Source organism: Oncorhynchus tshawytscha, linkage group LG01 (assembly GCF_018296145.1).
Source record: "Oncorhynchus tshawytscha isolate Ot180627B linkage group LG01, Otsh_v2.0, whole genome shotgun sequence".
NCBI lineage: Eukaryota > Metazoa > Chordata > Actinopteri > Salmoniformes > Salmonidae > Oncorhynchus > Oncorhynchus tshawytscha.
The window spans coordinates 10,092,775-10,107,409 of NC_056429.1; the positions used below are offsets into that span (position 1 = coordinate 10,092,775).

At 40.4% G+C, this 14,635-nt stretch overlaps 1 protein-coding gene across 2 annotated transcripts; it reads right to left on the reverse strand.

Moving 5' to 3' along the window:
* Positions 1–705: 705 nt before the first annotated feature.
* On the reverse strand, positions 706–14,017 carry znf143b (zinc finger protein 143b). 2 transcript variants are annotated; one of them, XM_024379041.2, is made up of 16 exons: positions 12,297–12,442; positions 9,026–9,139; positions 8,586–8,669; positions 8,256–8,351; positions 7,935–8,015; positions 7,490–7,683; positions 6,965–7,027; positions 6,578–6,694; positions 6,330–6,405; positions 6,082–6,207; positions 5,429–5,608; positions 5,009–5,236; positions 4,557–4,702; positions 4,125–4,274; positions 3,466–3,612; positions 706–1,039 (listed from the first exon to the last, which is right to left on the reverse strand). In XM_024379041.2, exons 2-16 carry the CDS (start codon positions 9,129–9,131, stop codon positions 956–958), a joined length of 1,878 nt encoding a protein of 625 aa, XP_024234809.1. In that variant the 5' UTR covers positions 9,132–9,139; positions 12,297–12,442; the 3' UTR covers positions 706–955. The 2 variants fall into 2 exon arrangements, with proteins under 2 accessions (XP_024234809.1, XP_024234808.1); XM_024379040.2 differs by lacking the exon at positions 12,297–12,442 and adding an exon at positions 13,891–14,017 and having other exon boundaries at positions 707–1,039.
* Positions 14,018–14,635: the final 618 nt, after the last annotated feature.

Below are 14,635 nucleotides of genomic sequence, written 5' to 3' on the forward strand. Positions count from 1 at the left end.
CAATTGGAGCGAACCATGCGCGTTTAAAAGATAGGCGTTGCAGTAAGTGCTACGTCATTTACATTCTCTTTGATGAAACGTCAATTTGGCGCGAATGATCATCTTTCATCAAGTTCCAAGCGAAGCAATCAAATTAAAAACCCGTTTAAATGGGGCTACTTTCAAGGCCGAAGTTAAATTTTTTGTTTAAAAAATCGGAAATTATTTACATAAAAGTTTAATACCAGGCCATTATGAACTAACTGATCGTAGACATACAATTGTCCATATACATATGTATATATGTATTTGGATGGATCTGCATGCAATAGGCTATTTGCATGAATCCGCGTAATTACAATGAAACTACTGTAGTATATACATTATCGGAACTGATCTACATTTCAAGTTTTATATGACTCATGTTTGGCATTAAATATGACATTTTTCAGTTGAATGTTTAGATATAGCTCTTAATTTAATATTCTCATACACACCTTGTTGCCATAGGCTTTCAAGCCTTAATTTCAATAAATCGGCAAGATAAAATGTTATAAATCATAAAAATAGATCATAAAAATATCTATATATCTCAAGATTGTGTCCACAACATTTAACTAATAGTGGTAGTTGTTCTATGTTGTTCTGTCTCAATAAAACTGTAAGGTAATGGGACCAAGGGGTTCATGATGTTCTGTCTTTCTCTGTTCCCCAAACAAACTTTATGTACACAGTATATTGTGTGATCAATCTTTTTATTACAAAAAAAAAAATGAGTTAGCTGTACATTGCAGTTGCACAATAGAAATAATCCTGTCCTCACCAATGGCTGAAGGAGCACATTAAATCCACATAGGACTTCAGTTATCAAAACATATATATATATATATATATACACACACACACATACAATTATTGTAGAATCTAGAAAATAGTTTAGACACAATTTATTCTTTGCTATTAGTTAATTGTGGAGTTAATCGTCCAATCCGGTGGTCTCGCCTTGCTGTATTCGCGACGCTATTCTGATGGCTTCTTCCAATGATGGTTGATCACCGAGCTAAAAAAAACCACACAAAAAACACCATATGTTATTAGAAATTAAAGTCTAACATATTTAGCACAAGTTTAATCCATTAATCTCCCCACCATCTCCAAACCCACTACCATTTCCTCATCAGTATTATTGCTCTTTTGTGTGATTAACGAGCTTGACAGGTTGTTATACCACAGAGGGATTAGAGAGTGTTTGCATTTTCATTAGCATGACAAGAGGGCAGATCGAAGCAATCAATGGGTTAACAAGCCAGTACATGTATCTGCCCACTTTGGCTGTTACAGAACCCCCTCAGGCAGAACAATGGCTTGCTTTGTTTAACACCTTGTAGCACTGAAGTGATATTAGTCCTAGGGAGCTTTGAACTTCTGAATGATTAACTGTTATTGGCTTACTGGCTACGTGATTTCAGTCTAATTTCTCACAACAAATGTTTTCCTTATTATGAACATAACAGGTGTTTATATAAAAACAAACATTTCTGTGACAAAGTTTACTGTTGCAATTAATTTTGTTTACCACATATCAACATTGACATTTTATTTAATTACCAAATGACCCAAAACAGATACAGGGTGGAGCCTGGAGGGTACAAGTGGAAAGAAACACTTCGCCAAGGGGACTGGCTTCCTTCTGCACCTTGTGATAAGATTCAGAATGTAGTAAATCATGTCAATTCTAGGTGTTTCCTGGAGTAGCAGGAAATACATGTCCCAAATGGCACACTTTACGCCTCATATGTTGCACTACTTTTGACCAGAGCCCTGCTAAAAGAAGTGCACTATATAGGGAACAGGGTGCCATTTGGGACACATCCTGGTAAGCAACAAGCCACTCTGTGGGATCAGCCTACGCAGTAGTGGGCCACAGGGCTAGAGGCAGGTGTCCACTGGACCTCGATTGCATATAAACCACAGTCCACACATTATGTGACTATAGGCCTTCTTTCATTAAGACAGTTAGGTCAACACCAGAACTGGAGAGTGGTCACCACAACCCTTGGCACACAGCTCCTGCTAAACCCCAATCCAACCCCACCTACCCATCAAGTTCACCTGAGCGTTTAAACAGCAAAACACAGAGGTTGGGTGGGGAGGGATTAGCCAATGGCAAATAGCTCAGGTTTAATCTTTGCTGATGACTCTTTGTTTGGTCTGAAACTCATGTGAATATCATCAATGGCAGAAATATCAGTTCAATGTGTTCTCATCCGGCAAAACTACGGGGAACAGTCAAACAGAACATATCATTTAAGACGGATACTGAATGAAGAGCAGGAGCTGTCCCCTTTTCCACATGGAATTCTCTCTCATTCATTCATATATATATATATATATATATATATATATTATATATCTGCAACATCAGGTAATGTTAGAACCAAATGTTTCTATAACTAACCCAAGATAGCCTGTAGTTATGGTCTTCCAATGGTAGCAAATTAATCATTTGGGGCAGAGCCAAGCTAGAGAGATTCTATTGGTGAGTTCTAGCATGTACATGTATATATCCATTACGTAACACCTATTCTGAAGTCCACGCAGTGCAATTACTCAACTCACCCTTGCACTCAAACTAAACAACATCATTTTTTTTTTTTTTTTTACTTTGTCAAAGAGTAAAGGCTAATTTAAAAAAAAAAAAATGTCCACTAACAGATTGTAGTTTTGGGAACAGAACACATTGAGATCAAATGCTTAATGGATGAGAAGATTTGCAGAATGTCAGACAAAATCCATCTCGCTCAATCTTCTTCGGCCACTGGGCTTCCCATCGTCACCATATTTGGTAGTGAGTGGAAATGCCAACCGTATGCTTCAGGTTTATACATAATGTGAAACATCTGTGGTGTTACCTTCCATCTCCCAAACCAAGTAGCTAGGTAACATGTTCACCAAGGCTGTGTTTACAAAGCCATCTGAAGAACCCAATTCAGGTTATATTCTGATTGACACTCAGTTTTACATGTGACCTCTATCCGATCTGCGTATTCACACGTAGCCTCTCAAACTGAGCAAAGATGCAACGCTAATTTCCTGTCACTGCTCCTTTAAATGTTGTGGTGGTTGTCATGGTAACAGCAGGTAATGTGAAAGATATATATATATATGCATCCAGACTGAGGTCACATTTGAAGCATCAGAATTGTATCAGGATTGAGATTCGCATACGAATGCACGTACACAGGCAGCCCAATTCTGATCTTTTTCCACTAATTGGTCTTTTGACCAAACAGGTAAGCTCTTTTGCCAATAATTGGCCTTCCTGTGTAAACACAGCCTAAAGATCAGATTCTGTTGTTTTTTCCATTTACACATTGGGGAAAAGATCAGATAGACCTAGGTATCAGATTTGCCAATACACTAGAATTGGGGTAACTGTGTAAACGCAGCCTAACTAACATCCATAGGCTGCTCATTGTGGCATACCTGTACAGCGATGTGAGTGCCATTGGAAGTAGCCAATAGGGTGACCGGGTGAGGGCTTGAAGACACCACCTGGTGCTCCTGTTCCTGGATAAAATCCACCTCCTCCACTGTCTGGAACGTGGTCATATCTGGGGTCATAATTTGCACCTGCAGAGGACAGAAATAACATTTGAAAAAGAGATACATAGAGTATAAAATATAGAACGCAAAAATCAAGGACACAAAGACTTTGCTCCGAAGTGAGATTGATTAGGCCTCGAAACATTTTGTCCCTTAAGTCAAAATAAATCCTGTATTTTGTGCGTTTATTATTATAAATATTGTAGATTACATGTAATTATGCTGTAGTATGTTTTGTTTTTGGTCACTCATGTTTTGAAAATATTATTATTATTATTTATTTTTTTAAATAAATCCCACATGTATTGGGAGTGTGTGGAATCTTTATTTTATTTTTTGCTGAAGGTATACTTGGTTTACCAACATCTACCCAGAAAAAAATTGTAGATACATATATTTCTGTCTTTTCCTAGTACATAGAATGGACATTGGCAGTAGTGCAGATGGGCAGCAACCCGGAATATAATTTTTTTTAAATAACACACCAACTTTACATAAAAATAATTATAACTAAACATTCTTTAATAATTGATAGATACCTGTCCCTCTGTGCCATCCTCTGTCACCATGGTGACAGAATGCCCTTGTGACATCAGCTCATGGGCTGGGATGGTGATGGTGGTACCTTCTTGTGTTACCATGGTAATTGTACCGCCCATCGCTTGCAAATCCGCCTCGGAGATACTGACCTGAAATATAACAACATCAGCTCGTTTCCTACTACTCCAACCGTCACAACATGCACTCATCAACACACATGTACGAATGGTGTTTCTTCATTTCCTCTATAAAAGAGTTCTTGAAGAACAGTTCCTGTTACGCACCCAGCAATGCATTATTTAAGTTTAAAGATAATTCGTTCCAGCGAAAAGACATGAAAAGCAAAGAATAATATAAAATCCATCCATATGCAAGGGAGAGCAAGTGAGCCAATAGTAGGGGAAACACTGATGTGTGACATGGATGCTTACCTGCTGTGTTGTTCCATCCTGAGTGACTAGAGACACTTGGTGCTGTTGACCTAGAACCTCTGGGGTCCCCACAGACACCTGTTCCAACAAGGAGTCGTCCACCTCCACGACAGATGTGTAGGTGACCTCGGGATCATCAATGGCATCTGAATCAGACAGGAAAAACAGGGTCAAGCTGAGAAAACCACAGAATAAATTAATAGGGTCAGGTTTAACGTGTTGATGACAGGTCGTCTGAGATTGAATGAGGGCCAATGAAAGTCATCTCCGTATCCAAGCAATCATTGCAATTTGTCAGTATTCAACATAATTTAAGAAATCAATGATTTCATCATTCGCCATTTCTTTAGAAAGAGGTAAACTGCTATTCTGTCTACTATATGTCACAGCTGAGTACAGAGTGCAGTTACTTTTCCCTCTCATTATGTGCACAGGTGTACACAAACACTGACCTGTGGGTTGCTCAAAGTAGGCCTGGTGCTCCTCTTCGATGGGCTCCGTGTCGTTGTGCGCTGTGCGCTTGTGCATAGCCAGGGTGGAGATCTGTTTGTAAGTCTTCCCACAGTAGTTGCAGTTGTAGGGCTTGCAGGGCGTGTGGACCACATGGTGCTTGTACAGGCTGGAGTACTCAGTGAATCGCTTATCACACCCTGGCACGGTGCACACGTACGGTTTCTCTCCTGGACACACGGACAGGTACAACACATTGTTATCATTGGGCAAAAAAAAACAACTCAGTCAAGGTATATTGTGATTGCTTAAAAAAAAAAAGAACATGACATTTTGGTCCCAAAAGTCTCCATCAGACAGCTCCTTCCTATATGGCCATGTAAATAACATATAACGAAGAAGCCTAGTATTTTGGTACATGCCTGTATGAATCCTCATGTGGTTCTTGTAGTTGGTGGCGCTGGCGAAGGATCGCCCGCAGCTGGGCTCAGCGCAGTAGTACGGCCGCTCTCCGGTGTGCGTGCGGATGTGAACCTTGCGGATGTTGGAGGTGGTGAACGACCGTCCGCAGCCCTCAACAGGACATTTGAATGGCTTCTCTCCTGAAAACAACACAAGGCAGGACAAATGAGAGTAAGACTACGTCTCAGAATGTACATTAGACATAATGGGGGTTCGAGAGTGAGAAACCTGAGATCTATCAATGGCCTATATTGAAAATAGCAACCTGACCCCAAAACAAGGCAGAGGAGACAGTGACAAAGAAAACTCAATAGGTGGAAGAATAAGTGGAACCCATCCTCTTCCTTGTACCAGTGCATTTCTACCGGGAGTGTATTGTACCAGTGCATTTCTACCGGGAGTGTATTGTACCAGTGCATTTCTACCGGGAGTGTATTGTACCAGTGTATTGTACCAGTGCATTTCTACCGGGAGTGTATTGTACCAGTGTATTGTACCAGTGCATTTCTACCGGGAGTGTATTGTACCAGTGTATTGTACCAGTGCATTTCTACCGGGAGTGTATTGTACCAGTGCATTTCTACCGGGAGTGTATTGTACCAGTGTATTGTACCTGTGTGTGTCCGTGTGTGCTTCTGTAGGTCTCCTGATGTTTTGAAAGACTTTTGGCAGTTGATCTCCTGACAGCGGTAAGGCTTTTCCCCAGTGTGTGTACGCGAGTGACTCTTCAGCCCATACCCTGAAGAGGACAAAACAAGGTGCCAAACAACTTTAGTCTAGAGACAATTTAAACACAAAGAAGAAATCAGCAAGGTTGTATAACCCATGAGAAGAGTTAAAGCCCTCACAGTAGCTTGCTACCTGTAGCAAACTTCTTCCCACAGCCAATGTGGTCACAGATATATGGCTTATCTCCAGTGTGGCATCTCTCGTGTACCTGTGGGAAACACAAACAAAGCTATATTACAGCAACAGTAAAAACAAACTACACACACACACACACACACAAAATACTCTAGCTTTTATTAGAAGTAAGAAGAACAAAACTCATTAGAGAAAATATTTGACATAGAGAGGAGAATGGTATTGAGTCAAACACAAGGCCTTGCCTTTAGATGGTGAGCAGTGGTAAAGAGTTTCCCACAGTCCTCGTGGTCACAGTGGAAGGACTTCTCTCCTACGTGTGAAACCCTTCCTGTCCTACCCTCTTGACCCTGGACAACAATCTGAAGAGAAGAGGAGACATTAGGTCCTCATGACAAACCAGGGTCTTTTGTTCATTAGCCACCAAACAGGAAGAGACCGTACTAAAACACAGAGGACCTACCTGGACTTGTGGAGTAAGATACATACCTTTTTGTTTTCCATCGCAAAATGTTTTCAAAAGTTCTTTGTTGCGTGTCAGTTTAGGGGTTAAAACAAAACATGTGAAACATCTGGGTGCGAGGGTTGAAAAACCCTGCCCTAATGAACATTATCCAGCTGAGTGACAGTACCTGCATGTGGATGCCATTATCAGTCTCCTCTCGGCCAAACAGCCCACTCTCTAAATTCTCCACCTGGCGAACAAGCAAATTAAATGCATCATTATATAGTGCTTCTGAATGAGACTCTCTTCACAGAAATACTGCAGCCCATAACCTTGAGTCCTCAAACTCTACTCTGGACCTCAAAGCCAGTTCCACTGCATACTTTCATTGTTCCCCTCTAATAAAGGGACTGACTTAGACCTGGGACAACAGGTGCGTGCAATTAATTGCAAGGTAGAAACAGAAAACCATTGGACTCTGGACCTCGTAGGTAAGAGTTGGGTACCCCTGCCCTATAGTAACCTGGAACATTCTCTACTCCCACCCAGCTTTAATGTGTGCAGTAATAAGGGAAGGAACCAAATACTTTGTCAACCCAGTCTTTTCATGACCATGTTGCAGAGCAAAGCAGAGGTGACATGTTTAGTATCCATGTCTATATGAATAAATCTATACTTCCCTCTATGGCTCTGGGTTTAGATATCACACTACCTTGGTGGTGTACTGCTCCAGCACACTGATGGTCTCCGGGTCTATGCCCCCGTCTGTCTGCAGGTCGGAGATGGTGCCGTCGGCCTGAATGGCCAGGATGGTGTTGGACTGGGGCATGTGCACCGTGTGCTGGATGTACGCCGTGCTGCCGTCCTCCAACTGCACCGCCTGCAAGCTACTCTGTTCATATGTCTCTGAGGAGGTATCAGGAGAAAGGTTAAACGTGACCAATGTGACCCCTAGTCACTACTCCCCTAGGTATTCTTGTACACCCGAGATTGAATTTGAGGCAAAAAATATCACATGGCCTAACAAAGAGAAAGGTGTCACTTCTATCCTATTGCTAATGATAAATAATTATACCTAAACCTAATGCCAATCCAAGAGAAGAAATAAAGAGAGACCAGACAGAATCTGGCCTACATCCTTGATGAACAACATTTACCTTTGGGTGCATGAATGTAGGCTGTTGTTCCATCTTCTAGCTGGACAGCCTGTCCATCTTCAAGTTGCAAACTGTCTCCTCCTACAATATAAACATGCAATACACATGGTAGTCTCTAGAAATGCATTATACACAAACGTCTGTCAACGAAACACAGATGTTATCCAGGTTATGCCAGAGAAGCACAGGTCAAAAATCAAATGTTTATTTTCACATGCATCGTAAACAACAGGTGTAGACTAACAGTGAAATGGTTACTCACGGGCCCTTCCCAACAATGCAGGTAAAAGTACATGTAAGAGTCTGGTTCATTTCCTTCACCTGATTTTGGCATGGACATATGCTCGACGTATGCAGTAGACCCATCCTCCAGTTGGATGACCTGTCCGTCCATTAGCTGTCCATCTGAAAAGGAAACTACTCCTCTCAATTAGACTGAACTCTAATCAGAGCTGTCACTGAGCCACAACATACTTGTCTCAGAAGCCCCTGCTAAGCACAGATCTAGGATTAGCTTACTCCCTTCCCTTATCTTTACCATAGAAGATAAGACCTTGCATTTGTACATAGAGAAGACCTGAGGCAAATGTGGACATTTTTGCTTTTCTCTCACCTCACTGATAATGATATGAGAGAGTGATGCACGCTTACCTTTGTGGTCATGCTGTATGTATGCTGTGGAGCCGTCGGCAAGGGTTACCGCCTGTAGACTCACTGTGTCCATATGATCGCCGTCTATATAGGATCATAACAGTCAGTATTAGCACACTCAACTAAGTTGTGGTGGTGCACTTTTTCTATTAGGCAGTATGTTACTTTAATTAGGTCCCACGTTGAGTTCCAAAACCCATCTACATATGTTGATATAGTGGAATGACAGTGTTGATACAGATAGTAGTTATACTGTGGGAATATGAAAGCTATTTTCCTAACCCAGTCTTGGGATATAAGCAAAGTACCAAGCTTGCTGTAGTATTTTACTCTGAACTGCGATACATACATCTAATTATATTCTCTGACCACATCCCATTAGTAGTTGGTTTGACCCTTTGACCTCCCCTGTGTTGGGTTAGGACCCCGACAGAGCTCACCTGCCACGGTCACTGCCTCAGCCAGACAGAGGGTCACCTGCTGGCCGTCTGCATCCTGGAACTCTGCCATCCCCTGGGAGTCACGGTTTATCTGGGCCAAGAGCATGTCTCAACCTACTCAAACAAACAGGACAAAAAAACAAACATGATTCAAGATGTCTCTAGCTCTGAATTTAGAGAACTGAACTTGAAAACCTAAAATCTGAGAAGTTGAATATATGAAACTTTGGTCAATTTGAAATTATAGGTTTTGTAAACTTGATACACAGATGAAAAAAATGTAAATATATACCATGTTGAAACTGAATATATAAATATTGAATTAGCATTTTCAATTAAATTGAATTTGAAAACAATCCAATGCTCAATTCAGTTTCAAATTATGAAATACAAGTTTTATTTAATTATTTAATTTGTGCATTAAAAAAAGGGTCCTCACAATCACATCACTGTATTTTTTTTGCATTCAAAATGCCGTATTTAAAAATGGAGTTGTATTCATTGTCCGTAGCTAATGCCTGCCCATATCATAACCCCAACATGGAGCACTACGTTCAGCAAACCGCTCGCCCACACGACGCCATACACGTGGTCTGCGGTTGTGAGGCCAGTTAGACGTACTTCCAAATTCTCTAAAACAACATTGGAGGCGGCTTATGGTAGAGAAATGAAAAATGTTTTATTTGATACATTAGGATCCCCATTAGCCGACTCCAATGGCAACAGTCTTACTTGGGTCCAACAACAACAAAAAACATTACAGACAAAAAGACTTTACAATTTACATACATTGAAAAACATTAACGTGTAGTGAGTGTGCATCTATCAGTTACACATACATGTCAGTACATAGACAAGTAGATTACATGGGGGAAAGGCATTGTGCCGTGAGGAGTTGCTTTATTTGTTTTTTGACACAAGGTTTGCTGTTCCCTTGCACTATATAAGATGGGAGTTTCATGCACTAATGGCTCTGTATAATACTTACTGTATGTTTCCTTGAATTTGTTCTGGACCAGGGGACTGTGAAAAGTCCCCTGGTGGCACGTCTGGTGGGGTGTGTATGTCAGTGCTGTGTGTAAGTTGACTATGCAAACTATTTGGAATTTCCAGCACATTAATGTTTCTTATAAAACGAGAAGTAACGCAGTCTCTCCTCAACTCTTAGTGAAGAGAGACTGGCATGAATAGTATTAATATCAGCTCTCTGATTACAATGAAGAGCAAGATGTGCTGCTCTGTTCTGGGCCAGCTGCAGCTTAACTAGGTCTTTCTTCGCACCACTTGACTGGACAATAATTAAGATACAAATAAAGCCTGCAGGACTTGCTTTGTGGAGTGTGGTGTCAAAAAAGCAGAGCCTCTCCCCGTCTTTAAAACCATTGAATCTATATGTTTTGACAATGATAGTTTACAATCTAAGGTAACGCCAAGTAATTTAGTCTCCTCAACACCATTCATTACCAGATTCAGCTAAGTTCTAGAACTTATGGAATAACTTGTACCAAAAACAATGCTCTTAGTAGAGATGTTCAAGACCAGTTTATTATTAACACTAACATTCAATTCTCTGGCAACAACTCTGGTGGACATTCCTGCAGACATCTGTGGCATTGTGTTGTGACAAAACTACACATTTTAGAGAGTGGCCTTTTGTTCCAGCACAAGATGCACATGTGTGTAATTATCATGCTGTTTAATCAGCTTCTTGATATGCCACACCTGTCTGGTGGATGGATTATTTTGGCAAAGGAGAAATCCTCACTAACAGGGATATAAACAAATTTGTGCACAGAATGAGAGATAAGCTTTTTGTGCGTATGTAACATTTCTGGGATCTTTTATTTCAGCTACTGAAACATGGGACCAACACTTTACATGTGGCGTTTATATTTTTGTTCAGTATACTATGTGCTAGATGCCTTGCTTAAGATTGATGATTAAAAACCACCCCGATTGCTGAATCATTAACCCATATTTTCAACCTGACGATTATATCTGGTACTATCCCCAAGGTTTGGAAGGCGGCCCATGTTCTCCCCCTTCACAAAAGGTGGTGACCTAAATAATTATTTAATCACTCTGTTCCTAAAATGTTCTTGCTGAGCGAAAATATTTGAATCCTTGATTAATTCTCAGCTAAGATCTTTCCTATCTTGAAATGTAAATCAGTCTGCATCCCTAGTTATAAATGTGGTTAACTGTATGGATAAAAAGCAACATTGACAAGTCAATGAAGAGGGCAGCACAAAGGCTTTTGATACTGTTGATCACGCACTGCAAATTCAAAAGGCAGTCCTAAAATTGGCCTAGACCAGGCTGCATGTAAATGGTTTAAAAATGACTTGACAGATAGACCTCATTGTGTATCGATCGATGGTGTTAAATCAGGTTTCCTGGATATTACCAAAGGTGTCCCGCTGGTGTCGATTCTGGGTCCTGTACTTTTTACAGCTTAAATGAACAATATCGACTTGTCTGTAAAAAATTAAAAATAACCTGCACTTATATGCCGATGATACTGTTGTGTATGCCATTGCCCCCACAGGTGACCAGGCTCTATAGTCCGCCCTCATTGTATTACAGAAACACTTTATAGACCTGAAAATGGTACTGAATGCAGGTAAAACTAAGTATGTGTTGTTCTCTGGAGCACATAAAAATAACTATGATGATTTAAGCTTATGTACGGTGTCCATATCAATCCGATCGTGTTCCTGCTTAGAAATATCTGGACATATGGATAGATGAAACGCTGTCTTTTAAAAAGAATATTGAGGAGTTAGTTAAGCAGCTAAGAATAAAAATGGGCTTCTTCTATAGAAATAGGTCCTGCCTCTAGCTAAGTATTAGAAAGCAGATTATTCAGTCAACGGTCCTAGACTGTGAATGTGTTTGTTTTTAAGAGCCTGTAAGTAAGCATTTCACTATAAGGTTTACACCCGTTGTATTCGGCTCACGTGACAAATAAACTTCGATTTGAATTTTTGTGCCCGTGTTTTTCTTTCTTGCACTTTGTATTTACATCGACGTGTATTTTCTGCTATTCAGGGCTCATCTGTAAAAGAGACCTTGGTCACAGTATGACTCCCTGATAAAATAAAAAGGTTAAATTAAGGGCAAATAGGGCAAAAAGATGTAGCAACAGCCATTGACACTACATACACAAAATATGACGATGCCTTTAAATTATGTAGGCAATGCCACGCACATTTAAGTTACATTCCCCTTTACAAGTCAGAATGTTGCATACACTTTCAGTTGAACTTACTCTAACAATTATCCATGTTGTTGGTCCTTCACTTGGTTGACATTTTAGACAAAATATCCCCAGGAAAGTGTTATATAGCCAACTTCAAAACGATGGTCTCGGTATGTGGCAATAAAGATTTGTTTGCTTGTGACCAAAGGCACAAGATGGAAGAACATGCACCGACGCATGCATGTAAGCAAAGTCTGCAGGTGTTTACATGGTTCTGCACATGTACCAGGTGATATCAAGTTCAACGACAGTATCGGTGTTATGATACTGATGATTTCTCACCACAGATGGAACTTTAGTTTCTACCGTTGTAGTTAGATGGAGTTGGCCTACCGCTCTATCCAGTGGTCTTATCAGGGACAACTGTTGTTGACAACTGTAGCATGGTAGCTAAGCCTAAACCGCTATGTTAATTTAATTCACCTAACCTACTGCATTAGTTCTCCTAACCTGCCAAGTTTATTATTTCAACCTGTTACGTAAACAACCCCTCTCTGGCAATAAATGATCAGTATCCTGAGTGGCGCAGCGGTATCTCAATGCAAGAGGTGTCACTACAGTCCCTGGGTCGAACCTAGGCTGTATCACATCCAGCCGTGACTGGGAGTTCCATAGGACGGTGCACAATTGGCCCAGTGTCATCTGGGTTTGGCTGTCATTGCAAATCAGAATTGGCTCTTAACTGACTTACCTAGTTAAATAAAAGTTCAATGTAAAAAATAATAATAATCAATACGCATCTAAAAAGTCAGGTAAGCAATACTTCACTGTGGAAGTGTCTCAAAGACCAACCACACATACAACCTGCAACAGAGTAAGTGCAAATGTTATTTTATTCAGCATTCTGTCTTTAGAGAAAACGTAGACAACTTTAAATTGCTATGTATATTAAGTATTGGTATACAAGTTTGATTTATTAGGCAACATACACTAACTTTATTTGGTGAAATGACTTGCAAGCTTGAGACAGACGCGTTGTTACAAACGTTGCCACTTCTAAACTGGCATGTGCCAGAGCAGGATAGCTAGGAAAGTTTTTCCCTACGAGTACTAGACCCACTGAGGGTGTTTGCCCTAGCCACAGCGGGTACTTCGACATGAGTCCATAGGCCTGCTGGTAAAATGGACATGAAGGAATACTCCGGGCAGAGAAATTAAATTGGTGGTACAAGTAACCTTAAAACGTTGGGAACAACTGAGTTAGAAGACTGCACACGAGTTAACGATACATAAAGATAATCTGTGTTAAGACAAAACCGCAATTCATCAAGTGATAGCCTAGCCTAAATTTGTTGAATTGGAGTTTCCCAATAGGCTACATTGACTGTTACACAGCCAGCTGTGTAGCCTAACAATAATTCGTCGCTTCATAGGAACACTATAGTGGGTTGCACACGTAGCTGATAATGCACTTAGGCAACAAGAACATCTATTGGCTAGCTAATTCAGGTTAAGAATGATTGTTCTTTGACATTCAATTTTATTGTAAAGCAGGTTTCTCCCGTTCCTCATCTTACAGTCCCTGTTGTAGTTCTTCTCAGAGATGGCTGTGGGAATAATGCACACTGGGTAAAAAAAAAAAATACCCAATTTATATACTAACCTCCGCAATTTTCCAACAATCCCTCCGTTCGACCACCATGCATCAGTGCAGGAAACGTTATGAGAGCATTTGCACCCGGGAACATGTATGAAGAAAAGCCGTTGCAACAAAGACCAACCCCAACTGAATTTACCACCATTCTATTGGTTGTCTACACCTCAATGGTGGTCTTCCCATTGGCCACATACCAGCTAAACCTTCGCAATTTCAGGTAATATTTTCATTATACACGTTCATGGGCCCCTAGCAGGCGCCATTATGTGTATTGTTTGTGGCGTTTGACTAAATGTTATTTTTTAACGTTACAAAACGGTTGACGCTTTGCATTTTACGTAACATGTAACTAGATCGTTATGAGCCTTTCTAATTTCTGTGTTATGTCATACAGCTGAGATCAAATTAGTCTGTAAATGTTCCATGTAAACAACATTTACTGGGAAATGTCGAGCATCCATGTTGAAAACAAGGTGGTGTGGGAAAAAAATGGGGGTATGTGGGCAATGCAGTGAACTGAGCTCATGACGGCTGAGTATTGATGCAGACATGATAACGTGACCTTTATGCAAGCTTATTGTATATCTGACTTAATGAAACAGAATTACCCTACAAAAGATAACGTATAAGTTGGATATATAAGGGCTCACACTCATTTGTAATTTATATAGTCTATTTTTAGGCCATGGCAACATATACTGAGTTTTCACCCACACCCACCTAAGGAAAATAAAATATTTGTGTGTGTGTG

Bases quoted from the DNA above. Each gene is read 5' to 3' on its own strand.
- znf143b (XM_024379041.2), bottom strand. From the start codon at position 9,131: ATGCTCTTGGCCCAGATAAACCGTGACTCCCAGGGGATGGCAGAGTTC. The intron at 6,208-6,329 runs GTAGCAAGCTAC...TGTCCTCTTCAG, and splicing joins TGGGAAGAAGTTTGCTACAG to GGTATGGGCTGAAGAGTCAC. The intron at 5,237-5,428 runs GCATGTACCAAA...CCGTGTGTCCAG, and splicing joins CCACATGAGGATTCATACAG to GAGAGAAACCGTACGTGTGC.